General features: G+C 62.8%; 1 protein-coding gene across 1 annotated transcript in view; it reads left to right on the forward strand.

The window, feature by feature from the left end:
- Positions 1–2,625: 2,625 nt before the first annotated feature.
- LOC119099157 (tetratricopeptide repeat protein 28) overlaps positions 2,626–25,564 on the forward strand; it is a gene marked incomplete at its 3' end in the record, with an annotated part of 28,908 nt that continues 5,969 nt past the window's right edge. Inside the window, 6 exon segments of the mRNA XM_037222262.1 lie at positions 2,626–2,790; positions 5,790–6,047; positions 22,612–22,759; positions 23,133–23,359; positions 23,656–23,860; positions 24,175–25,317. Of these exon segments, the coding sequence (XP_037078157.1) occupies positions 2,728–2,790; positions 5,790–6,047; positions 22,612–22,759; positions 23,133–23,359; positions 23,656–23,860; positions 24,175–25,317 (2,044 nt within the window).

Genomic DNA, 25,564 nt, shown 5'->3' on the forward strand with positions numbered 1-25,564 from the left:
GTTGATTACAAGCTATTTGTGCCTGTCCATGTCCCAAAAATCAAATCAACCTTGAGAACAGAAAGGCGATCGGCGATGTAGCCAAACTGGGTGCAGAGTCCGATGAAGTGCCCACCTGGTGCCTGTTGTCCTGCTGACAGGTGCATGCCGTCGTCCACCATCGCTGACCGGAGTGGCAGGAGTGGGACGCGTGGCTTTTCATGGTCATGGCTGGAGCAAGCGGACCAGTGGCCGTGTCAGCTATCGAGAGCGCTCGAGGGCTCTTAAAGGTCATTAGAATTCCGCACGCTGGCATGTGTGCTTGCTTGCCCAGGCACCTGCCGTGCTTCTGTTGAGCGATGCTGGCTGCTCGGTACAGTCACCAACGTGTGGTGGGGTCTGTCACGCTGGTTGCTCGGGACAGTCAGCAGCGTGTGGCGGGTCTGACACGCTGTCTGCCCGCTACAGTCACCAACGTGTGGCGGGGTCTGGCACGCTGGCTGCTCGCTACAGTCAGCAGCGTGTGGCGGGTCTGACACGCTGCTGCTCGGTATAGTCAGCAACGTGTGGCGGGGTCTGGCACACTGGCTGCTCGCTTCAGTCAGCAGCGTGTGGCGGGTCTGACACGCTGGCTGCTCGGTACAGTCAGCAGCGTGTGGCGGGTCTGACACGCTGGCTTCTCGCTACAGTCAGCAGCGTGTGACGGGGTCTGGCACACTGGCTGCTCTCTACAGTCAACGGTGTGTGGCGGGCCTGACACGCTGGCTGCTCGCTAGTCAGCAGCGTGTGGCGCGGTCTGACACGCTGGCTGCTCGCTACAGTCAGCAGCGAGTGGCGGGTCTGACCTGTGTGGCCCGGGGCAGCCGGTAACTGGCGGTATTTCGCCGCACCAGCGCCATCTCGGTCAGTGGTCACAACCGACGGCGATATCTGACCACGCCGCATCCCTCGCGCCTATCTCGCCCGGCACACGAGGAAAATTTCCGACCGGATTGGAACCACTTGGGCTGAAAGACCCCCCACAACAGCATCTGGCCTCTAGGCCTCGCGTGGCATTTGCGAGTTCATGTCATGACGACGTTCAAACTCGTGTTTTATCCGATAGACCATGCAACAGTACATCCAAGTCGTGAGTTTAGCTCCGATCGACTCCGCCGCGCTCGTGCATTACGCGACGGAAGCCTCGTGCCTGCGCAGGGCTGAGATGGAAGATTCGGTACCACGGAACAAGTAGTCGGTGCTGAGTGATAGGCACCGGCGGGGCGGCGGCACGTTGAGGAGGGCTGGGTCTGGTAACGCCAGATCTTCGCCATGATGGGGAGATAATTTACCTTGTCAAAGGCCTAGAGAGCTGGTGCCAGACTCTGCCATGTACAAACTGCACCGGCTGCACGGTCTTTACCCACGCATCTTGACCGACGCCGGTGCCAGGCGCTCTGACATTACTTGTGTCGGTAGCACTACAGAGCTTTGTTCCGGCCGACGGATAAACTCGATATTTCCCTCGTCTTTTCGATTATTCGATTCTTCCCTCGGGAACGTGACGCAGGCTGTCCTTCTCCTTTTATGGAGCGCCGGCAGCTACATTGGTCATATTAACGCTCGGGGCCATGGCGTATTCCCTCGTGTTACGGTCTCCCGTATGTGCATCCAAAGCAGCGCATCAGCCTAGATCGCTGACGTAGCTAGCGGTGGGGCGGCGATCACGTGGCTGACGTGACTAGCGGTGGTGTGGCGATCACGTGAATGACGTGACTAGCGGTGGTGTGGCGATCACGTGACTGACGTGGCTAGCGGTGGTGCAGCGATCACGTGACTGACATGGCTAGCGGTGGTGTGGCGACCACGTGACTGACATGGCTAGCGGTAGCGCGTCGATCGCGTGACTGACATGGCTAGCGACGGTGCAGGAGATCACGTGACTGACGTGGCTAGCGGTGGTGCGGCGATCACGCGTGACTGCAATTCCCGAGCCCAGACGGCACAACACATGGGGCACACCGTACAGGAGAGTGACTACAGTGTGATCTAGGACTGAGTTGTGCCCTTTATGAGGCCGGTGGACTCCGCGGGACGCTCAGTGCCGCTCAGGTAGCGCCCAGGTCACGTGATCACACCGCTCGGCCTCACGGTCACGGGCCACCAAGCGACGGCCTCCCGCCGCCGACATACCACCGGCCGGGCCGACAGCACGGGCGCCCTGCACCTGTCGCTGGCCGACTGAGGCTGGAGTGGCGATGACGGCGCCTCACAAAAATGCGCCTCTTGTGCAAGGTGGCGTGGTCAATAACAATAATCGCGCGCATTTCGCGAAGTTCTGCTGCGGGCACTCCCGACTGGATTCCACTGGACTTCCAGTGTTGCGCGGCGCTCGCCAGTCGTCTCATTTCGGTTTTACTGCGCGCTCCACGAGCACCACCGCCGGCTGTGGGCCCCCATTTGGCCGGCGGAGTCGGCTGCCGGGCCGGCCGGTCAGGGAATGCGCTCGTGCCGTCACTCCTCGTCCGGCCGCCTGGCGAGCTGGCGCTGCCGGCGCGCCGCCGCCCGCCGTTCCGGCGTTGATTGATGATCCTCGAGGTGCCAACGTTCCGTAATTTGTGGCCATGAGGAGTGAAGGCCGAGGGAGCCGCAGTGCTGCATAGAAGGCGTCGGGGGACGCTGGCAGGTGACGACGGGTGCCGGCAGCGGCGAACTGACCTGGCGAAGAGTGAGATGCGCGCGCGGTGACGTCGCACATCGACGGACGCAATGGATAAGCGGCCCCGCGCCGACAAGGCGCTCACCGTGAAGTACTCGGCCATCGACGATAAGGTATGTGGAGCGTGATCTGCGCCGGCCGCTGCGCGCTCTCTGGCCCTTCGTCGGCGATCCAGTGAGACGCTGGCAACTGAAGACGATGCCACAGCGTGGATGACAGTCGCGTTAGAGGGACGCGCCCGCCCGCTGCGCCAGTGCAGTCGCAAACCGCAGCTTTTGTTCCCTCTCACGATGCGGCGCGGCACATCCGCCTGCCCCGGCGGCCCCCGGGCGACCCGATGCACTCAGAACAGGGCCGGTGAGAAGAACGTGTGCACGCCCGCTGGCCGCGGCCGACTGCTGCCGTGCTCGGCAGCCCAGCCGTGTGGGAAACAACGCCAACGCCGTGCACACCGGCAGGCCTGAGCGGCCGGCTGGCGGCGCTGGGTCTGCAGCCGGCTGTCTTGCTGAGCTCTGGTCTCGTCTGCCGGGCCCGCCAGCTGAGAGGCTACGTCGGCAGCCCTGGAGAGCTGACATCCACCGCGATCCGCCTCGTGGTGCCGCTATTCTCCAGTTGCGCCCTCCGGAAGGGGTATTACTGCGGCTTCAGTTATTGTGAGGCTCCACCTCAATCGATCGGGCACGACCTGACCCATTCACGACAGCTCTAGATCACTCATGAGTACATGACATAATTGTCATAGTTGATGTCCCATCTTGGACAGTATCGTCAAGCCCATTCGTCTTCCTTCCAACTTGGGTACATTTGCGCGTGTTTCTCTGAGCGCGTTCCGGTCGTATTTTGCACGTGTTTATGTTCTCTGAGAGGGCCGCGTTTTATTTTTGTGCGCATTACAAAGTAAACAAGGATCGCTCACCCTCTGGTAAGCTGACTAAGAAGCGGCGATTGAAGGCGCTTCTTGCTACATCGGCAAAGCGCCCTGTGCGACATAGGAGGCACATTATTAGTGGCGTGATGGCAGTCGTGAGAGCGGTCAACTGCCATCACGAGGGTCATGCCGGAATCAGACTGACGGAGCGGGACACCTCTGAGAGCTCATACACACGACTCTGACCAAGGCGGTGAAGAATCCGTCTCGCGTGGCAGTTGACAGCGGAAGATTGGTGGGACGAAGCGTTCGGACGCTGATTCTCAGGTCAGGTCGCCTGAACATTGACGGGTTATGCGCGTGGCCAGGCGGGGTAATTTCAGCTTACCGGATTGGTACATTAAGATTGTTTTGACACTTTTTGTGGTTGTTACAAAAGCTTTGCGAAGAACACAATTTTTTTTTTTGCTTATTGGTTGCATTGAAATGCTCTGTGATACGTCTGTACCGCTCTCTTGATGCGATCTATCTCAGCTATGGTCATCGTTCGATAACAGTTTTGAAAAGAGTAGCGTTGGTCGTTTTCTCGGTAATTGCCAGTGCCCTTAGATCCGGCGGTGTTTTGGTCACTCAGTTACGTGCATCCGATACGTTCGATTCATATACGCGGTGCAGTTGATTTCACGACGCTTTAGTTGTTCTTGTTGCCCGGGTATGACATCAATCAAGTCCGAAAACGCTTCATACCAGCGGGTTTAAGTTTTCGCTCAAACACCCACATGACATTTACTGCGCTCGTCGAATGGAGGCGCTGTATTGTGCTGATGTTGCTGTGTTGCAGGAAATTGGACCCGGTCAAGCGGGTTGAGTTCAAACTCCTTAAATTGTTTAAAGCTCAACTTCAAAAGAATTACGATTATTGTTCCTAAAAAATGCATACTGTTGAGGTCAGTGGTTACAAAGATGTTGGCTTGTAGCAAACGTGAAGGCCTGGCAGGATCGGTTCACCCAACCTGAAACTGGTACCACTGTTCAAGTAAAGCTATGTCGGCCTGCGGCTTCGATGGCAGCGAACTGACATCGCGACATACAGCGCCTTCTGCTGTCGCTGTCAATGCAACATTCAGTGAGAGACAAGTGTCTAGGGTTCGTGGGACAGACGATGACGGACAGGCTGCCGTCTGCCCGCCGCGCGCCGCCGGCCGACGGCGCGACCGCCAGGTGGGAAGGCGGCTGCAGAGGCGAGCTTCCCCGAAGCCGGGTCGTTGGGTTTGCAGGCGCCTCTCGGCTCCGGCTGGAACTAATGCCACTTCATGGCCCTAATGGCGGCCGGTGCAGCGCGGCGGGCCGGTGTGAGGCGGCAAACGCGCGGCGCGGCCGACGGCCGGCCGCGCCGCGCCGCGCCGCTCGGATCTCCTCCGGCGACGCCGGCGCGGCTCGCGTGCGTTCCAGCGCTGCTCCGGCGGCAGCCGCAGTTCCAGAAACGCTGGGCAGCTGCGCGGCGGCGCCGGCTGCGTGACCGGGCTGGGCAGTCGGGGCGGGAATGCAGGGCGGGACAGACGGCGAGCGGACTTGGTGGGGCGTCCGTGCATGCGGGCAGCACCGCTGCCGTCCACCGAGGGCGTCATTCACTCGAGGCATTTCCCCAAACTTGGAAGAGCTTGTTACATTCGAGCACTTGCACTTCCTAGTCGGACGAGTGCTTAGTCAATGATTGGTGCGGTTGCAACAAGGGATTGGGGCGTTGGATCGGTTCCAGCTAGCAGGTAAATTTTCAATCAGATTCGACCGTCCATCTAAATCGCATGTTAAATTTGGCTGAACGAGATGTGACAGAGCTTAAGCACCTTATGGCATTGACGGCATGTTGCGGTTTGCAGCTCACAAACGTCTTTGACTGAGAAAATAGAATTCCGTCCGTGTTCTGGAGCACCCTGCTCATACACAGCCAGAGGCGCTGCCAGCTTTGGCCTCCAGCCACACACATCGCTCTGCATGGATCGGCTGTCGCTGCAGCGACGACATGTGTCAAAGGCCCTGATCAGCGCCCCGATCTTGCGGACACTCTCCTGCAGCCATAACAAGCTCGCGCCTTGTGTGACAGACAGCCGACCTCAGCCGTGACCAGCGCCCCTCGTCTGCTGGACAGGTGGAGATCGAGACTTGTATGACAGACAGAGATCGAGCCTTGTATGACAGACAATCAGCCTCAGCCGTGACTGGCGCCCCCTGTCTGCGGCACAGGTTGAGATCGACACCGCCTCGGAGCTATCGTCCACCAGCAAGGCGTTGTTCCTGGAGAAGGTGCGTCTCTCGAACGCCGCCTGCCAGGCTGGCGAGTTCGACTCCGCCGTGCGCCTCTACACCGAGGCCATCTCGCTGGACCCCAGCAACCATGTGCTCTACTCGAACCGGTCGGCGGCGCTGGCCAAACTGGGCCAGTTCTCGGCCGCCTACCAGGATGGCCTGAAGGCGCACCGGCTCTGCCCCACCTGGCCCAAGGTAGGTCACTGGCCGCCGTACGTGTCATCTCCGATCGGACACTGGTCACCCTCGACTGGTCTCCCGGCGGGTTGTAGGTCCCGTGTTTGCGGGTCTATCAGACATGAATCAGCTCTTATTGGTCGGGAAGTCGACGGTTCGTATTCGGCATGGCCCACCGGACGCGGCCCGGTCCCATTTGGCCCAGGGTAGGTCACAGTCAGCTGATTACATGGACCTCCGACACGAATGATACCGACCTGCGCAAGGGCCAAGGTAGCGTTGGTTGTTTGTTGACCCCGCAAGCATGGGTTACCTCCGAGTAGCGGAGGTCAGCCTGTCGGTGCCAGCATCCCCCTGCCCCCCCCCCCCCCCCCCAGACGCAGGCCAGCTGCGTGTGTTGCGTGATGAGTCACGCTTCCCGAACCGTGTCGCCTCCAAATACGAACCAGCTACATCTGGTTAATAATTCAGTGCATGCACACATCGGTGACCTTGTTACAGCTGACCGGCCGATTTTCCCTGTGATTCGGCCGCACTCGGACCGACCGCAGATGTATATTTAGCAGCCCGGCTGCCCTTCGAATGGGGCGTGCTCTTGGTGCTACCCCTCGAATGCCGTTAGGCTTCTGTTATCAGATCATTGTGCGATCGCTCTAAAGGATTGCGTGGGGCGGCATCCCAGGAATCGTCACATATTATGCGTCCATTGTTTATGAGGAAAGTCGTTTGCCTTGCTTGACGCGTCGTGTCGTTAAAGTCTGACGGCTGAAGAATGATCAACCCAGTTTGCTTGATTTGATGCCACCCGCTTTTGTGCGATCGGATCGGATAAGATGTAATCAAATACTACCATTTTTTCCGATTCGGTTCAATGCGATCTCATATCCCAGATCACACGATGCCTTCGTTCCTACGTCCAGACCGAAACGACTCACTGCGACCCGATCCCGTTCCATTTGATCAGTTCCAATCCGAATGGATCCGTTCTGATCCGATGCAATGTGGTGTGATTCGGTCCTGTCCGCTTCGCTCCAATCCGTTTCGCTCTGGTTCGATCCGATCCAATCCAAATCTACGCTAACCCATCGGAACCGGTGCAGCTCAGCGCGGCCCCGGACGGGGCTCGGGTGACCGCGGCCCGCCGCCGCCGCCGGCTGGCGGACCCCACGCCGCGTCTCCGCCGGCAGCGCCGGACGCCGTCGGAGACGCAGCGTTCCCACCGGCGCCGGCCGGCGGCGGCCCGGCCGACCGCACCGGCCGCTCGTTACCGGCGACAAATGACCGCCAATCGACGGCAGAGTCTGACGGACCGGGCGAACGGCCGGCCGGTCGCTGTCGCAGCCTCTCGCCGGCCCGCCGCCGCCGGCGCCCGCCGTCCAATCATCGCCGATTACCCAGACCGACGACGTTTAGGCGACCCGAGCGATGCGTTTTCCGCGGCACCGTCCGCGTCCGGGCGAAAGATCGGACTCGGCCTACTCCGCATAGAAGCGGCTAATCACTCGCTAATGGCGCAATACCGGCCGTTGGCTACTTTCTTTCTAGCCAGAGGGGGCCGCTTTGCATCAGAAATTCAATTTTATGCCGCACTTTGTCGGTAATTAAAACATCAAGCGCTCTCTAAAGCGAGTCGGCGAGTGTCGAGCAGATGCCGGCGCGCGGCCGACCGCCGGTGCCGTCTCCGGCGAGGGGTCACAGCTGGCGTCAAGCGCCGCCGCTGTGAAAGCACGCCCACTTGGCCCTGTCGTCCGGCACGTGGGAAACGGAGCCGGTCGGCGCCGGCGGCGGCGCGCCGCGCCTTCTCTGATCACCGCCGGCGGGCGGCGGCGCGGCCGCGCGGTCGCGGGTCACGCCTCGGACGGCACGGAGCCGGCGCGAGGGCCGGGCGCCGCGGCGGCGGGTGCCGCTGTGCAGGGACGGCGGCCGCGGTGACCGCAGTCGGCAGCCTGAGGCTGGCAGCCGACCGCCGCCAGCCGGGGTGCTCGGCTGGCAGCGGTCTGGGCCTCAGATGGGCCCCGGCTGTGTTCTTTGCACGCGTTTGCACCCCAGTTTGGCGGGCCATACGGACTTGTTTTGATGGTGTTTGCACTTTCTGGAACAATGGCCTGGTGACGCACGAAGCTGACCGCATTGTTTCATTTGGCGTGCTGCCACTGACAGTAACCATTTTACAAGACATAGGCATGCACACAGTGGGGCCAAGGGGAGGCTTTTGCGGCCGTGACCCATCCGCTGGAGGTGGCTTTGGCTCCCCTGGAGCTGATGGCACCAGTTTTTTTTGTTAGTTTAAGACGATCTTATGACTTCTGAAACATTAAAGCACGCCATTGACACATCAAAACCGAGCCTTAAAAGATCCCCGAATTAAAGCTGCGGAATCATTTAAGAATTCCGTTAACTGCTGAAGAAGCCCTCTATGCCCCGATTGCTCCCTGCTGGGCGAAGTTCTGGCCACATCCCTGCCGGCAAATGTGAACCGTAAATGTACAAAATCGGCGCTATTTTAAGACACCGAAGTATAACAAGATGTTCGTCTTGGCACGTTAGCTGCACACCAACATTCCATAAGGCTCTCCGCCAGGCTGCATCACGGGTGGTCCGTTGCAGAGCGTTGATCTCGCTAGCTTCGCGTCTCGCCCACGAGCGCCCTTCCTACGCTGGTGCCGGCCTGTGGAGCGGCACGCGGCCGTCCCGCGCCGGTCGCGGTGGTCGCCGGCCGTCGGCCGTCCCCACCGCGGACTCCGGGCGGGACGGGGGCCGGGCCGCTGACAGCCGGCTGTCGGCCGGCGCGCCGCTCCGCGCGCCGAGGTGTCGGAGCGCAAGACCGGGCGCCGCCGACCGGGGCGGGCGCATTCCGGCCGGCCTTACCGTCCGGGCCGCCGGTCGGCCGGTCGGTCGGCCGGCCGGCACGTGCAGCGAGGGTGACGGCGGCGACGGCCGGACGTGTCGACCGGACGGTGCAGATGCCTCGATAGACCGGCACCGGCGGCGGCGGGCTCGCTGGGCGCAGCTGAGAGGCCGGGTCGGGCGACATGTCCTCACGTGACTGGCTGGAGGCCGCTGCTGCGCGGATGCCACCGACCGGGGGACGCTCCTGTCAGAGCGCTGCTGAGGCGTTTCCGTGTGAATCCCGCGAGCGACCGGTCCGCCGGCAGGGGAGTGCCCAGCGACGCCGCTGGGGGGCGCAGGGTGCGGCCCAAGGCGTCGCTTCACACTTGCTCCGGATGCTCCTCTTCCTGCCCCTTGTGGTGACGGCGGTTGAAAGGTAGCAGCGGGAGCAAAAAATGCCCGCCGGTAGTGGCCGAGCTCAAACGACCGGGAGCGGGGCGAGCGGCCAGTGACAGCGGCCCGTTTTTAGGGCGGCTGCGCCGGGACGTTTTTACGCGCTGCGTGTCTGGCAGCCCGTCCAACGACTGGACCTCGCCCCGTCCGCCGCGTCCGATCGCCGATAAAAACGGCCGTCGCCGACCGGACCACCATTGTCCTCGACACCTCGGGAGTGCCGCGCCGGCCGGCGCCGGTGGTGCAGAGCGCCGCGCGCGCACGGGGCGTGAAAAGAGCGGAACACGTCCGCCGGACCACACGCACGCCACGGTGCGTGAGAGGCGGCTACGGCGCGGACGACACTCCGTGGGTGGAGCTGCGGTTCTTCACTGGCAAACTACCGTCCTAAGGCTGCTAACTGTGACGTCGCAAGTGGTCATGTCACACGCAACCTACTGTACTCAGGGACTTCGGGATTGTTGTGGCGTACTGTGACGTTATGGGTTGGAACCTGGATGGCGCTTAGCTATAGGGGAACGGGACCCGCGCGATGCCTGACAGGACTGCGGCTTGAAAAGGCGGCTTTGGGTGCGGCGGTAAGCGCAGGTACCTGAACCTCACCTAGAGTGTCAAAAAGGTGCAGGAACTCGCTGTGTATGGCGAGCTTTGGCTGGTTTCTTTAGCGTTTTAAATGGATTGGAGCACACTGGAAAACACGTTAGCCATACTTAACGCCACAAGCAGCAAATGCCTAGGTGCCCTCGAAACCGTTTTAGTCACTTTGCATTTGTGTGGGACGTCTGTGTTTGTAAAACTGCGGCTAACCGACGTCGAAATCAAGCCGCACCAGCTACTTGACTCTATGTCCGACGCCACAGTCAAAGCTGCTCTCAAGTTTGGATCGCTCATGATGTCAGGCACGCTAATATCTACCTATAATATCTGAGTCGCCCGACCTCAACCGAATAAATAAAGGAAGCAGCCACCGGACCAATGAGACTGAAGACGATGATAAAACCGTTCTCGTTCCGAAGACGGCACAGCACAGTGGAACGGATCTCAGAGACGTTATAAAAGATGCGAGACGTCCCGAGCGGCGACTCGACTCGCCCGCTCTGCTGATGACTCGACTCGACTCGTCCGAGCTGTCTCGCCCGCTCCGGAGGTGCCGATGTCGGCCGGACCGGAGACGCCGGGGGTGACGTCAGCGCCAGCGGTGCGCGCTGGCGGGTAGCCAGTGGCGCTCGCCGCACCCGGCGACGCGAGCTATCGATGCATACAAACCGCCCCGTGAGCCGATGCGGGATCTGGAGGTGGCGTGGTCAGTTAAAAAGCGTTGCGACAGGCCGATGGACAGATGGCCGTGTGGGCAGTAAATCACAGTATCTCCCGCGGCTGTGTTTCACACAGCAAGGGTTACTCCTCATTGCATGTAGAATATTCTGCGTTGAATTATTCAGCAGCGATGACGCTCTCGGCGTGCTGAGCCAGCGAGACATCGCCTAATGTATTCTCAAGGCACGGCTTTCCGTCTGAGGTGCCGGACCGGGGTGGTCAGCGGGCGAGCAAAGAGGCCTCACTCCTTGTGAAAGTTTGTCATTAGCCATGCGCGCGCAGATTTTATCCCAAACGACAGCCACCCGCCCACACTGTTCTCGCGGCTTGGGTGGCGGGTGTGGCCGCCGATGCGTTGGCGAAGACAGGACGGGGCGGTGCGGCGCGCCGGGCGCCCTCCCCGGCGCCCTCTGATGTCACTGGCCGCCGCCGCGGCCGGGCCCATCAGCGCTGCAACGCCCGGGCCGCCGTGCGGCCGAACTCAACAGCCACCAACCCTATAATTTGTATATTAATGAGCCTCCACCACTCCGATGGAGCCGGTCGGAGGAGTGGCGGTGGGCCGCGTGCAGGGCGCCCGGCCGGCGGGGCCGAGCCGGCGCCGGAACACCGCAGCGGCCGGCGCCGCACCGGCGCGTCGATAACGAGCGCGCACCGTCCGCCGGCCACGCGGCGGCCGGCCACCATCTAATGGCCATCGGTCATCCGCAGCTCTCGCCCGCGTCGTTACACGGCCGTGCAAGCGCAACGTTAATGAATTTACCTGCGCCGTTTCGATAATGCATGGCGTCCGTGCCTGCGCGGAGGGCGGAGCGTCTGTCCCGGGTCGGCCGGCCGGCGCTCTTCGGTGCGCCGGCGGCGGCCTCTTCCGTTCCGGGAAGCCGTGCCAGCGGCGGCCACGGGCGGCGGCGACTTCATGCCGATCGCGAGCGAGCACGGCAGACTGCCGCGCCGCACACCAGCCTAACACCGGCGGCATTCCGCGGCGGGGGGGCGGCGCGAGCGGCGGCGCCGCGCCGGCCGCGGCGGGGTCGGGACGAGGCGCCGACCGGGCCGCCGCGGCCACGGGGACCGTTGTTGGGGCCAGCGGCGCGGCAGGTAATTAGCATGGCGGACGTGGTGATTAGCCTGCGACGGACAGCGGGCGGCAGCCGCTGCGACAGCGCCACCGCTGCTGCGACCGAGCCTCGAGCGGTGGGCCGCAGACGACGCCGCGCCGCCGATCGGCGGCCGGGGTCTCACGGAGGCGGCGAGGCGAGGTGTCTCCGTGATCGCCTCGTCTCGCCGCGCCGTTCAGCTGCGGGCCGGCCCCGTGCCGTCCTAAAACGCGGCTAATAGCTCGGCGGTATCGAGGTCACGTTTGGGCCGGTGCCGGCCGGCCGGCGCATCTCGCCAGAGCGCCGCCGGCGGCGACGGCGGCAGCAGCCGGGCCCGGCCGCCGCCGGCGGCGCTCCGGCGCCGCTCGCGTGCCGCCTTCCGTCTGATGTCAGGCTAGGCATGCACCAGGGGCGGCGGCGACGGCGGTCGCCCATTAAAACAGCGCTGGCCGGCTGCCCCTGCACGGCGCGGACGGAGCGCCGCCGCGGGCGACCCACGGGCCGCTGCACCCCTGCCGACCGCCATGGCGGCCAGGCTCTGCACCACGGGGACCAGGACTACCCGCGGCCGGGCGGCCGGGCTCTGCACCACGGGGACCAGAGCTACCCGCGGCCGGGCGGCCAGGCTCTGCACGTCGTGAGCCGGGGGCTGTCCGCGGGCAGGTGCACCCCTCGCCGGCCATCAGGAGCCCTCACACACACACCCCGCGCCTCGCGGCCGCCGCTCAGGCCGCATTATGCAAGGAGCAATCCCAGACTCAAGGTCTGAGGGTAATTGAATATAATGAATGGGTGCAGCGGTGTTTCGGACTGGTATTGACAGCGCCTGCGCCTGCCGAGGGAAAGTTGGCGAGGCCGGCCACGGCACAGCATGCGTTATATCATACCGGCGGCTGCGCAGCGCGTGCCGACAGCATGCTGCGTGTGGTGTTTCAGGGGCTGTCGCGACTTTTCAGCCGGCTGTCACCCCCACTTCAGGACAGGTTCAGTGCCCAAATGGAGGTAATGCAGGTGACAGTGACACAAATCTAAAGTCGGGATTTGTAGTTGTTCAATTGACCTCGTTTACCATGCGCCTGGGGGTCCTGAAGAGTCTAACATGTCCTCCGCCCAATATAATCCCCACCTGCTGATAAGAACGGCTAGAGTAACCTAGATACGACCCTGTCTTTATCGTAAGTACTGTGTTTTTGGAATGCACCGAAGCGGAGTAGAGTCGATTTGGCCGAGACTGCGTGGGCCGGGGCCACCGCGCGTCCCAGCGGGCGGATCTGACGGATCTGATGGCCGGGCCGGGCTCCTGCAGAGCGCAGGCAGCCGCCGCCGCCGCCGCCGCCGCCGCCGGGACCGGTGGCGTCGCATGCCGTCCTCGGCCGGCCGGAAGAGGCGTCACGATCGGCCAGCGTCCCAGGGCGGCCGCAGTCCGAACGGCCAGTCCCAGAAACGCTAATTACTGTCATCGGGCCGACCCCGGATGCCGGCGTAATTTGAGGGCGGCGCCGTGTGGGCCGACACGCCGCCGGCGGCTGCGACAGCGGAGAGCCTCGGTCGGCATCACACTCTGTCATTGGCAGCCTCTGTGTGGGCCGCCACGTTGTGAGCCGGCGGATACTTCTCTGGATATCACAGGTCTGACATTCGCCCTCCGCTGCGGCTGCGGTAGCCTCCGCATGGGGCGGCACAAAACGCGCGAGTGAGCAGCGGCCTTTTGGTAACGGCCGGGAGCCTGCAATGTCGAACTTGGCGGCAGATACGTTGACCAGCGAACGGTGTGATGCTGGCGACGGCAGAGCCGACCGGAGTGCCAGCTGGCCTCCTCGCCCGCCGCGGCCGCGCGGTGCGGCCTGTTTTCACCCTGGGAGCCCGTCGCTGCGCTGATCGCATCAGTGCAGCGAGGGAGGAACGGACGCCGACGGACGTCTGCCGGCCACCCGGGGTGCTCATCGGCCCCGCTGACCTGGCGTGACCTCGCCGCACGGGAGGCTGCGCTGAGTGCAGGGTCGGCGCTGTCCGCCGCCGCCGCCGCCTGGGTTACACGCGGTGGTGCGCGGCTGCACGTGACGCAGGCAGTGACGGGCTTCAGGGCTGCGCCTTCCCACGCGTCCAAAACCCGCTGAGCAACTTGGGCGACCTTCTCGAGCGCCTGCCCTGGCGGCCTCGGTGTTCGTGCGGCGCCAGTGGAAAGCATCTGTCATCAAGTGCAGACACAGGCGGCAGACGCTGATCGGTGCCTCGTCCCGGGCCTCATTAACCGACCGGCACCGCTCGCCGACCCCCGCCGACCCCCGCCGCCAGGTGGCGCCGCAAAACAGGCCGGCCAATCGGTCGGGGACGCGGACACAAAACAAACAAGCCGCGTGGTCGGCGCTAATCGCCGAGGGTGGCGCCTGCGGCCGCAGAGGGCCGGCTAGGACCGTCACGAAGAGCACGGGCCGCGAGGGACGGTCTGCGGACCGTCACGAAGAGCACGGGCCGGGAGGGACGGTCCGCGGACCGAGCATCTGTCGTGACGCCCGGCGGTGGCGAGCACGGCTACCACCTGGAACTGCGCACACCGGTGTCTGGCGTCGCACCGGTGTCTGGGACGGTCGGACCAGTGTCTGCCGAGGGCGGTACGGGTGCGGATCACATAAAGCCCTGCATAAGCATGCCGCCGGGAGCGCAGTACAACACGTGCAAGGCATCAGCGATTGATGAACACATGTAAAGCTCCAGGAGGTGTCGGATTTGAAGGATGCGCGGCGGAACCCGTGCCCCCGGCTCGGCCGACTGCAGCAAAGGCGGCAGCGCGGCGGACGGCCGATGGAATCAGCACGGTGCTGGGCAGCATGTCCCAGCTGTGCAGTGCCCCATCTGTCCAGGCGGCGGCTGAATCATGCAATATTTGTACTCTCGTGCAGGTCAGGGGGTGTCAGACGCTGGCACTCGTTTATGTTCGGCTTGTGATTGGCCCGATACACCCGGTGAATAAACGCTCGGCTTCTATCTCCATCGCCTTCAATGGGTGTTGTTTGTCTTCTGAAGATGGCACTGCGCGCCGATGTCACGTTCTGTCAGAATGGCAACAGCACCGAGGCTGAAGCACGAGGAAGAACAAAGAGCGGGAGATATAAGGCCAAAGACTTGTCCGTAAGAGTCAGCACATTCTAGAGAACTGTTGTGGGCATAGGGCGAGTGAATGCGTGCCTTGAGTGAATGACTGAGAAGTCATAACCGAGTAGGTATGAATGTAACTAAGCAAGTGAGTGAACTCGAGCATTCGGATCTAGAGGTCCGTACCGGCGGCTTCCACCGGCCCCGTTCACCACCGCAAGAGCGGATTCCATTTGCCTTAGCAGTTGCCAGCATTGATAAATGATGCAAAAATTACGGGAGCCAGACCAGCCACTGTCGGCTGTGAGCTGGGGCGGGCCTGTTTGCATCGGCGTCCGTGTGTTGTGTGCACGCGCGCCTGTGTACGGGTACGTGCATGCCCGCGTGCACTCATGCGTGCGACCATGCGTGCGCGTAGCGTAGGTGGGCGTGCGTGCGTGAATATGCATGTGTGTGAGAGAGACATAAAGGGCACGAGAGTTGAGGAGAAGAGGAGAGGAGAGAGAGAGAAGAGAGATGGATGAGAAAAGAGGAGCGAGAGGGGGAGAGAGAGAGGGAGAGAGGAGAGAGAGAGAGGAGAGAGGGAGAGAGAGGTAGGCGGAAAGAGGAGGATGAGAGAGGAGGAGAGGGAGAGGAGGAAGAGAGAGAGATTTGGGAGCTGATGAGGAGATGTGAGGAGAGATGAGAGAGAGAGAGAGAGAAGAGGGGAGATGATAGGAGTTCGAGAGAGAGAGAGAGAGAGGGAGAAGAGAGATGGGGAGAGTGTGATGAGGAGAGGAGAGAGAGAGAGAGAGAGAGAGAGAGAGAGAGCACGCCGGGCCGGGCGCCGGCGGCCATGACGCCCGGGCCTTGGAATGTGCGCCGCTCTCGTAAGGCGAGCGGCGGGCGGGCGGCGGGCGAGCGGCGCCGCACAGTGCCCGCCGGTGGGCCCGCACGAGCGGACGTGCGTTAGCGAGCTGCGTGTGCGGGCGCAGCGGACACGACCGGCACCGCTGGCGACGGCACGTCGGTTGGACGCGGACGAGTGTCTGGCCTGCCGGAGACCTGTAGAGAGAGTTTCTAGTGACAGCTGCCGACGGCAGGGTCGGAGCGACTCGCCGCGCGAGCGTACGGCGGCCCGCACGGCGTTTACTCTGACGGCTCCCGCGTCGCCCTGTCCGTCTCGGGCGCCATGTCGCGCAGTGTGTACAGCGAGCGGGGAGCGGCCCCGGCGCGCGGCCGCCGCAGGAACAAGTCTGCCGACCTCGAACTGCAGAGCGTCTGCGCTAGGAGCGACTCGGCCCTGGTCGGCGGCGCCGCGCCGAGAGCTCGCGCCGCCGAGCGCGGCGCCCAGGTACGCGCCGGCTGCGTGTCGCCTAAGCTGCCGGCTGAAGTTGCCGCCGTCTAAGCCCGCTCATTCGGCGATGGTATCGTAATGAAAGGGCGGCCACTTGCATCATCTTGTGAGCTGCGAGCGTTGTGAATGACGCCGGCTCCCGACCAGGCCGGTTCGATTCGGCTGCGCTCACAAAGGGCCTGCGATGCTGTGGTCATTGTAAAAACTGCGCTGCGGTCTGCGGTCTCTCTCACGGAGATTGTCTGTAGCCCTCTGCTTGGCCGGAAGGCGGTCCTGAAACTCGTATTCATAGACGACAGAATGATATCACCACGACAATTTTATCAGACTTGATCGTCAACGGCGTCGATGTCAGCATGTGCGCCTAGCGTGTCGAGGTTAGAGGGAAGTGTTGTTTGAGTCATTTCAGTGATACTGCGGAACCCCCCGATAATTAGCCCTGTGGGCCCCAGCCCGGATTGACAGTCCCCTGCACCCCTCCGCGCGTCCTTGGAGGCCCGATGCTGTTGCCGCCCCCACAGTCCCCCGGGTTGTATACGACCGTTCGGCGCGCAGAGGGGCGGAATTAGGGCGCACCTGTTGGCGGCCGAGGGGCCGCGCTGAGCTCGGGGACAGTGGAGCCGATTAGCGCGGCTGGCTGTCAGCGCAGCGGGACGCGGTCCCGTGAGGCAGGTCGGCCGCCCGAGCGGCGCCCGGCCGGCGCTGCGGGACGCGGCTGAGCGAGGGTATGGACCGGGGATCGGGGACCGCGCTGGGTCACAGGTCGACGGCACATCACCACGCTGGGCCACAGGCCGACGACACAGCACCGTGCTGGGTTACAGGTCGACTGCACAGCACCACGCTGGGTCACAGGTCGACGACACAGCACCGCCCTGGGTCACAGATCGACCGCACAGCACCGCGCTGGGCCACTAGCCGGCGACACAGCACCACACTGGGTCACAGATCGATGGCACAGCACCACGCTGGGTCACCGGTCGACGGTACAGCACCACGCTGGGTCACAGGTCGACGGCACAGCACCGCGCTGGGTCACAAGTCGACGGCACAGCACCACGCAGGGTCACAGGTCGACGGCACAGCACCATGCTGGGTCACAGGCCGACGGTACAGCACCACACTGGGCCACACGCCGACGACACAGCGCCGCGCTGGGTCACAGGCCGACGACACAGCATCACGCTGGGTCACCAGCCGACGGCGCAACACCGCGCTGGGTCACAGGTTGACAACACAGCACCAGAGGGGTCGGCCGGAGCATACATTCCTGGTCGGCACCGGACCGCGGTCGGCGCCGCCTCGCCTCTCCCCACCGGCTCCTCACGGCTCGCCAAATGACGCGTCACCGGCCGTGCGCATTCTTGTCCGATGAGCCGACTAATTGGTGGTGCTGTTGTGAGCGGCCTCCGGCGGCCGGGCTGGACCGGGCCGGCGGCGGCCGCTCTACAGCCTGGCCGCCAGGAGCCACAAAGAGACGGCGCTGGGCTTCTTATCGGCATTGTTTTCGAATGAAGGCTTTTTACTCCCGGGAATTAGCCGAGACGCTTGGCTTAATGGGTGCCGGCATGCTCCCAGCGGGCCTATCTGACCAGACCGACGGGACCATCTGACCAAAGTGGCGGGATCATCTGACCAGACTGGCGGAACCATCTGACCGGACCGACGGGGCGAACTGACTAGACTGGCGGGATCCTCCGACTAGACTACCGGAAACCTCCGTCTAAACTGACGGTACCATCTGACCAGACTGGCGGGATCATCTGACCAGACCGACGGGATCATCCTGACCAGACGGATGGGACCATCTGAGCAGACTGACGGGACCATCTGACCGAACCGACGGGACCATCTGTACGGACTGGCCGGACCATCTGGCCGGACTGGCGGGACGCTCTGGCCAGACCGACGGGACCATGTGACCGGACTGACGGACCTGACCGGACTGAGGACCACCTGACCTGACGGGCCATCTGCCGACTGAGGACCACTGCCCGCTGAGGACCATTGACCTGACGGCCATCTGCCCGATGAACTCTGAGCAGGCTGACGGGACCATCTGCCCGGACTGAGGACCATCTGAGCAGGTGGACATCTGACGACTGCGAACCATCTGCCCGGACTGGGACCTCTGAGCAGGCTGACGAGCCATCTGCCCGACTGAGGCATGAGCAGGCTGACAGACATCTGCCCGGACTGAGGACCATCTGAGCAGGCTGACGGGACCATCTGCCCGGACTGAGGACCATCTGAGCAGGCTGACGGGACCATCTGCCCGGACTGAGGACCATCTGAGCAGGCTGACGTGCCATCCCGCCGGGCTGACGAGACCATTTCAGCCGGCTGACGGCCTGTTTTGCCATCTGGAATGTTGATAGACATCAGGGCTTCCTCGCGGCTGGCCGGGCTAATGTCGTTAATTGCGTTTTATTGGCACGTCGGTCCAATCTTCCAGGCGGCCGGCCGCCGACGAGGTCCAATCTTCGTCCGGCCGCGCTGAGGCCGCCTCAGCCGTCCGAGTATTCGGACGGTGGCATTGAAATGGAACGCTGCGTATTCGATTCCCAGCGGTGCGCGTGTGCCAGCGCCCTCCTCAGCGAGGCGAGAGGCTGCCACGCCGTGGGTCTTGCTGCAGCGCGCCTTGATTGGCCAACTTGAAAGCCACTCGAAATGGAGAGGGAAGATTGCATTTGCTGGTTGGTCTTGAGACTCTGATGTAGCGGACACCGCGGGAAGGTCCGCGACATGTGACGGGTCCCGACTGCCGCTGCGGAGGTCCGCTCACCGTCTCACCGCCGAATGTGAGCCGTAGGAGAGTTTCCGGAGTGCGGACAGACGGGCGCCGTTTTTGTGGTCTCCGCCGGTGGTACTCCGAGAGAAAGTGCGCGTGGGTGGCGGCCGCGGGAGCGTGCAGTGTCGGTTTGCCGAGCGCGCAGCTCGAGCGCCGTCTGCTCCCGCGGCAGCCGGTCTGGCGCTGCACCGCGTCTGAAGGGCCCACAGGCTACCCCCAGGTCTGTTTTCCTTAACGGCGGCTGAGCGAGCGCCCGGTGTCGCGTGCCGGGGCGTCACGTGGGCCGGGGCGTCGGGCCGCGCGCCTGGACGTGTCGGCCGACCGCGGCGCGCGGTGCCGCCCCGCGCCGGCCGGTCCGCCCGCCCGCTCCAGCTCGGCCCGTCACGGCGCGTGACGCGCGCCTCGCCGGGTGTCACCGCTTAGCGCCAACCGTCGCGCCTTATCGCCGCATCTAATATAACCGCCGCTCGAACGCAGATGAAATTCTGGGCCGCAGATAACTGAAAATGAAAATTAATGTCGGCGTTATCGAGCACCATCCGGTGGCCATCTGGCGGCCGCTATCGAAGGCCATCACACGAGGCCGTCGGGCGGTCGGCGTCCGAGCCGGCGCCGCGCTGGCCGGCCGGCCGGGCCTGCCGCCGGCCGAGTCACGCCCTGTCACCGGGCGGGACGGGCGGTGCTGTGAGGCCGTCTGTCGACGGCGATGTATGCCGTCGTCGTATCGGCTGATCGGGAGCGCCGCCGCCTTTCCGGGCTGGCCGGCGCGAGGGCCCCGCCGCCCCCTCCGAACGGGGCCCGTCCGTGCCGCGGTGGCCAACACGCGAGCCCGGGCCCGGTTTTCCTGTTGTTCACTGGCGTCTAAGGTGACGTAACGGACAGCGCTTCCGACTCGTGCAGCTGCGTGGCGTGTGCAGGAATCACGGCTCAGCGTCGCACCGCATCTTTCCCCGTTCCTTTCCGTGACCTCGTGGACGCCCATTGAACTCAAGCCCATCCGCATTCTCCTGGGCTGGCAGAGTGGCGCATTTCCGCGCTCTGGCCGAAATGCCGCCGACCGGCCGGTCACGCTTCATCGTGCTGTCTGACCACCGATTTACGTCAGGTTCCCATACGGCTCCTTGTAGTCTCACAAGTAAACTCCCTTCGCGGCCCTGCACGTAATAAGGTCTGCTGTAATTAGCTTCGTTGCTCGCATATGTCCCTGTTCGGCTAATGTCGTGGTCTTCGTTGGGCGCATATGTCACTGGTCAGATAATGTTCTAAAGTTCTCTCTCTCAGGTAAAATTCTCGCAGACATTCGCCGCTCGAATAGCAGTGCCTCTATCCCGGAAATCCACTATTTTCAAACCATTGCAGGGGCGCGGCTTCAGAGTCTTGGCAGGCAGGGAGGCACAAGGTTGGCAAAGTGTCCCCTGCCAGTGAAAAGATTGCTTGATTGCTTGAAGATTGCCCCAAATTGCTTGGGTATGGCCCATTTGTGAATGAGGGCATGTTTTCCCTTGCTATTTTTTATTTTTAATTTCTATACCTGGAACAGAAATCAAAAGCTGCCGCAAGATCAATTCCGCCTGATTTTTCGTCGTCAGTAACCGGAAGAAAGCATGCGTTAAGCGACTGCATGAAATCCATTTTCGGCGCTCTTCATTTAGCCAGACCTCATTAGAACTCAAATGAAAACAGACATAACTCAGAAGCTTGGTCAGAATTTTATATGAGTTTTACAGAGATATTACGACTCCGCGAATGTAGTTAGTGGATCCAAATGGGTCAACAGTTTGTGTTAAAATGACCGAGCCTGTTTGCCTAGAAATTTTCAATACTCAGCCAGAATCGACAAGTGGCAAAAACCGTGGCTAGCATAATTCGGTTATACGAAAACTGCAACCCCGGCCACCGCTGTCCTTCCTCCCGAGATTGCGAACGCGCGAGCTCAAGTCTTTTGACGTAATTTGTTTCGCTGATTGATTCTGCAAAATACTGAACGTTCTCAGGCAAATATAGCATGGCCTTGTTCGTTTTTGCACTCATTTCGACCCACTCTTTTCAACACTCACGAGGTTCCTCGCTTTTTTCTGGGAAAGAGGCCCCTTGAGCAGAACACCAGGGACACATTGTTGTTCTTGGCTGAGCGCTGAAGGGTCATTCCGTCCCACCGCGGGTTACCTTCCGGCTGTCATTCTGGCGACACGGGGTAAGATCCTGTGGTCGATCCCGATGCCTTTAGAGGGATAGATTATATCACATTGTTTTCCTCCCTGACGCGGGAAGCCTTCTAATCCCGGCAGTAGGTCCCGCATCGGGCCCTTGATCTTTGGTCTCGAGAGACCCCTCGGCCCCTCTTCGAGCCCCTTTCAGCACGGCTCCTTGCCGACTCGGAGCCACTTGCCACCATAAGACCCCTGTTAGGCACTGTGGCCCCTGGTCGACACAGCAGCCCCTTATTGTGTCCCCTGAATCCCCTGGGGTCCCGTCTCGGCTGACCTGGGCCCCTGAAGTGGACTCCGACCAGCTCTTCGTGCCCTTAGGGCCTCTAATCGGGCCCTTGATTTTCTGTCCCCGTGCCCCCCCCCCCCCCTCCGACTCTTGGGGCCTCCTCGAACACTTCCCCTGGCTGATTCGAAGAACCTTGTCAACACAGGGTCCGCTGCCTCCGGCTTTGTCTCTGCTTGGGAAATAGCCCGTCAGGCCGATGCCGATACCGAGTCCACTGTGCGTTACTAGTGGAATTTGACCAACGTACATACCCTTATCGACGTAGGGGAGGCTTGGTCAGCGCGCAGGGCCCTCTGGCTGGCATTTGAGTGCCCGGCTCTGTGGGCCGGGATCCTTGAATACGACCTGCGGTCGGCCTATCGGGCCTTTAATCTTAGGTCACGAGGGGCCCTTTGGGCCCCTTGGAAACTAAGGGGAAGGGCATGTGTCCCCCGTGCCTCCTACCTGCGCCACGAAACCATTGACACCAGTCCGTATATGCTCGTGCATGCTTGGTTTTAGTTATTTCCTCATTAAAAGGCATGAGCCTCAACCGCAACTACTCCAACCCATCGCTCCAGGACTGCTCAGACGAGGCTGCAACCCGCTGGAATGCAGCACCCGGTCACCCCGGGCTAAAACTAATGCGTCACGAAGCCGTCGAGTCTAACGTTCGAGCATAAAGCCTTGCCTCGGTCTTTAACGTGAGCAAGTTTCCCTTTGTACAGTGTTCCAAGTGGAGTGATTCATCGCTCCCCTCACAGGGTACTGACCTAGAAGACTGGGTGCCCCTGGTTCGTTCCCGGCGTGCTGCCCACTTCCCTGGCCCCCCGGTTCGTTCCAGGCATCTCCTCCCCACAGTCCCTTGGTCTGAAGTGACGGCCCAGTCCGAGGCCTCCCTGCCCGTCCCGTCTGGCCTGCGGCCCGGCCCTACCATCTGCTCCCCGCAGTCCCCTGGTTTGAAGCGACGGCCCGGAGGCTCCCTGGTCTGAAGCGATAACCCGGTCCGAGCATTCTCTGCCCGTCCTGTCTGGCCTGCTGGCCCGGCCCTACCATCTGCTCCCCGCAGTCCCCTGGTCTGAAGTGACTGCCCGGAGGCTCCGCGGTCTGCAGTGAAGGCCCGGCCCGGGGCCTCCCTGCCCGTCCCGTCTGGCCCGCGGCCCGGCCTGACAGCGCCCTCTCCTTCCGCAGGCCTACTATCGACAGGGGGTGGCGCTTCAGTGCATGGGTCGCCATGGCGAGGCGCTGGCCGCCTTCAGCCAGGGCCTGGCCCAGGACGCCAAGTCGCTGCAGCTGCTGGCCGGCCTGGTCGAAGCCGCCATGAAGTCGCCACTCAGAGGTAGGCTGTGTCCGGCTCTCCGACCGGCTGACGGCGCTGGACTGAAGCGAGCTGGGGCGCCACGGCTGGCCAACCAGTGCCGAGTGGTAGCTGTACGCCGGAGCGGGACCGCGGTCCCTCGGGCGTGAAGAACTGGCGGAAGTTGTACGTCCACGCTGGAGGGGAGCGTGGAATGTCAGCACCGCGCACGACGTTGCCATTGTGCCGCGGACGCCAGACCTGTCTGCTGCAAATGACGCATTGTAAGCAAATGGAGCCGTTGCGTGAGGATGCTCGACATGGTGTGCGTGCTACGTCACTGCCACGGATCTTGACCGAGCCGTGCTGAGGGTGGCGCCCTGACCCGGCCTGACCTGACCCTCCCGCCCGGCAGCCACTCTGGAGCCGACGTACCGGCAGCTGCAGGCGATGCGGCTGGACAAGTCGCCGTTCGTCATCATCTCCGTCATCGGCCAGGAGCTGCTGGCCGCCGGCAACTGCGGCGCGGCCGTGGCCGTGCTCGAGTCGGCGCTCAAGATCGGCACGTGCAGTCTGAAGCTGCGCGGCAGCGTCTTCTCGGCCCTGTCGTCCGCCTACTGGGCAATGAACTCGCTCGACAAGGTCAGCGGCTCGCCGGCGGGTCGTGGTACCTCTCCCGTCACGGCCCACTAGGTGCTGGCTCCCCCTGCGGCTCTGTTGCTCCCGCCGTCACGGCCCGCTGGGTGCTGGCTCCCCTGCGGCTCTGTCGCTCCCGCCGTCACGGCCCGCTGGGTGCTGGCTCCCCTACGGCTCTGTCGCTCCCGCTGTCGTTGCCCACAGAGCGAGACACCAAGCTTAAAACTGTGCCAATGTGGCCGACGTGGGCGTGCTAAAGCTTCCTCCACGAAAGCAGTGTGTGACCCAGCTCTTCACCGCAGGCCATCAGCTACATGCAGCAGGACTTGAACGTGGCCAAGTCGCTGGAGGACATCGCCGGTGAGTGCCGCGCCCACGGTAACCTCGGCTCGGCCTACTTCAGCAAGGGCAACTTCAAGGAGGCGCTCACGTCGCACCGGTACCAGCTGGTGCTGGCCATGAAGTGCAAGGACACGCAGGCGGCGGCGGCGGCGCTCACCAGTCTGGGTAAGCGCCCAGAGCGCGGCGGCCGCGAGGCGCGGGATTGGACCGGGACGGTCAGCGCACGGGCCAGGGAGCCGCTGAGGTTGGGCGGTCGTCGGTGAGGCTCCAGTGGGACCAGGCCGATGTCATTACTTTGCTGTCATTGCTTTTCCATGATGGACATGGATAACGCTTTGCTGCCTTTGAGTCGGCTGGTTCATTGCGCGAATGGTGTGTTAGGGCTGGTATCGGTATCGCATGACCCAGGCGGCGGACTGTACCCACCACCTATACGGTGGAATGGAAGCCGCCGTGGGATGACCCGCCGCCCTCCTCAGGACACGTGTACACGGCGATCGGCGACTACCCGAACGCGCTGGCGTCGCACAAGCAGTGCGTACAGCTGGTGCGCCAGCTGGCCGACCAGCTGCAGGAGGCGCGCGAGATCGGCAACGTGGGCGCCGTCTACCTGGCCATGGGCGACTTCGACAACGCCGTCGACTGCCACAAGGAGCACCTACGCATCTCCAAGCAGCTCGGCAACCGGGTGGAGGAGGCGCGTGCCTTCAGCAACCTGGGCAGCTCACACCACTACCGGCGCAGCTTCGAGCGCGCCATCACGTTCCACCAGCAGGTGCTGCGCATCGCCCAGCAGCTGGGGGACCGCACCATCGAGGCGCGCGCCTATGCCGGCCTCGGGCACGCGGCGCGCTGCCTCGGCGACTACGCGCAGGCCAAGAAGTGGCACGAGAAGCAGCTGGACATGGCGCTCAGCACCAAGGACCGCACGGCCGAGGGGCGCGCCTGCTCCAACCTGGGCATCGTGTACCAGCTGCTCGGCGATCACGACGCGGCGCTGAAGCTGCACCAGGCGCATCTCAACATCGCGCGCCTGCTGCAGGACCGCGCCGGCATGGGCCGCGCCTTCGGCAACATCGGCAACGCCTACAGCTCCATGGGCTACTACGAGCAGGCCATCAAGTACCACAAGCAGGAGTTGACCATCAGCAAGGAGGTGAACGACCGCAGCAGCGAGGCGTCGACGCATGGCAACCTGGCCGTGGCGTACCAGGCGCTCGGCATGCACGAGATGGCGCTGCTGCACTACTTGGGCCACCTCAACATCGCGCGCGAGCTCAAGGACACGGCCGGCGAGGCGTGCGCGCTCTGCAACCTGGGCAACTGCCACAGCTCGCGCGGTCAGTTCGCTCTGGCCGTGCCCTACTACGAACAGTACCGCCAGCTGTCGCACGACCTGCAGGACGTGGAGGGCGAAGCCAAGGCATGCCACTTCCTCGGCTACGCGCACTACTGCCTGGCCAACTACAGCGAGGCGGTGCACTACTACGACCAGGACCTGGCGCTGGCCAAGGACCTGCAGGACAAGATGAGCATGGGGCGGGCCTACTGCAACCTCGGCCTGGCGCATCTGGCGCTCGGCAACTGCGAGAAGGCGCTCGAGTGCCAGAAGTTCTTCCACGGTAAGATGAAACTGCTGGGCTTTCATTTCTGCCGCTTGTCTTGTTAGACAAGGAGATGTGTGTCAATGGTTCTTTGTAAAAAAAAACGTTGTCGCCGTCTGAGAGGCTGTGATATCACAGACCAGTTTTTCATGCATCCGGTTCATACCCACTGCTCCACATTGTATTCCTGCTGTCGAGCCGGGCGCGGTGTGACGTGTCCGACGCGTGATGATCGTCATAGTGGCTCGTCCGGCCGTCTGACTGC

Source organism: Pollicipes pollicipes, unplaced genomic scaffold (genome assembly GCF_011947565.3).
Source record: "Pollicipes pollicipes isolate AB1234 unplaced genomic scaffold, Ppol_2.1 Scaffold_4740;HRSCAF=5597_pilon_pilon_pilon, whole genome shotgun sequence".
Lineage (NCBI taxonomy): Eukaryota > Metazoa > Arthropoda > Thecostraca > Pollicipedomorpha > Pollicipedidae > Pollicipes > Pollicipes pollicipes.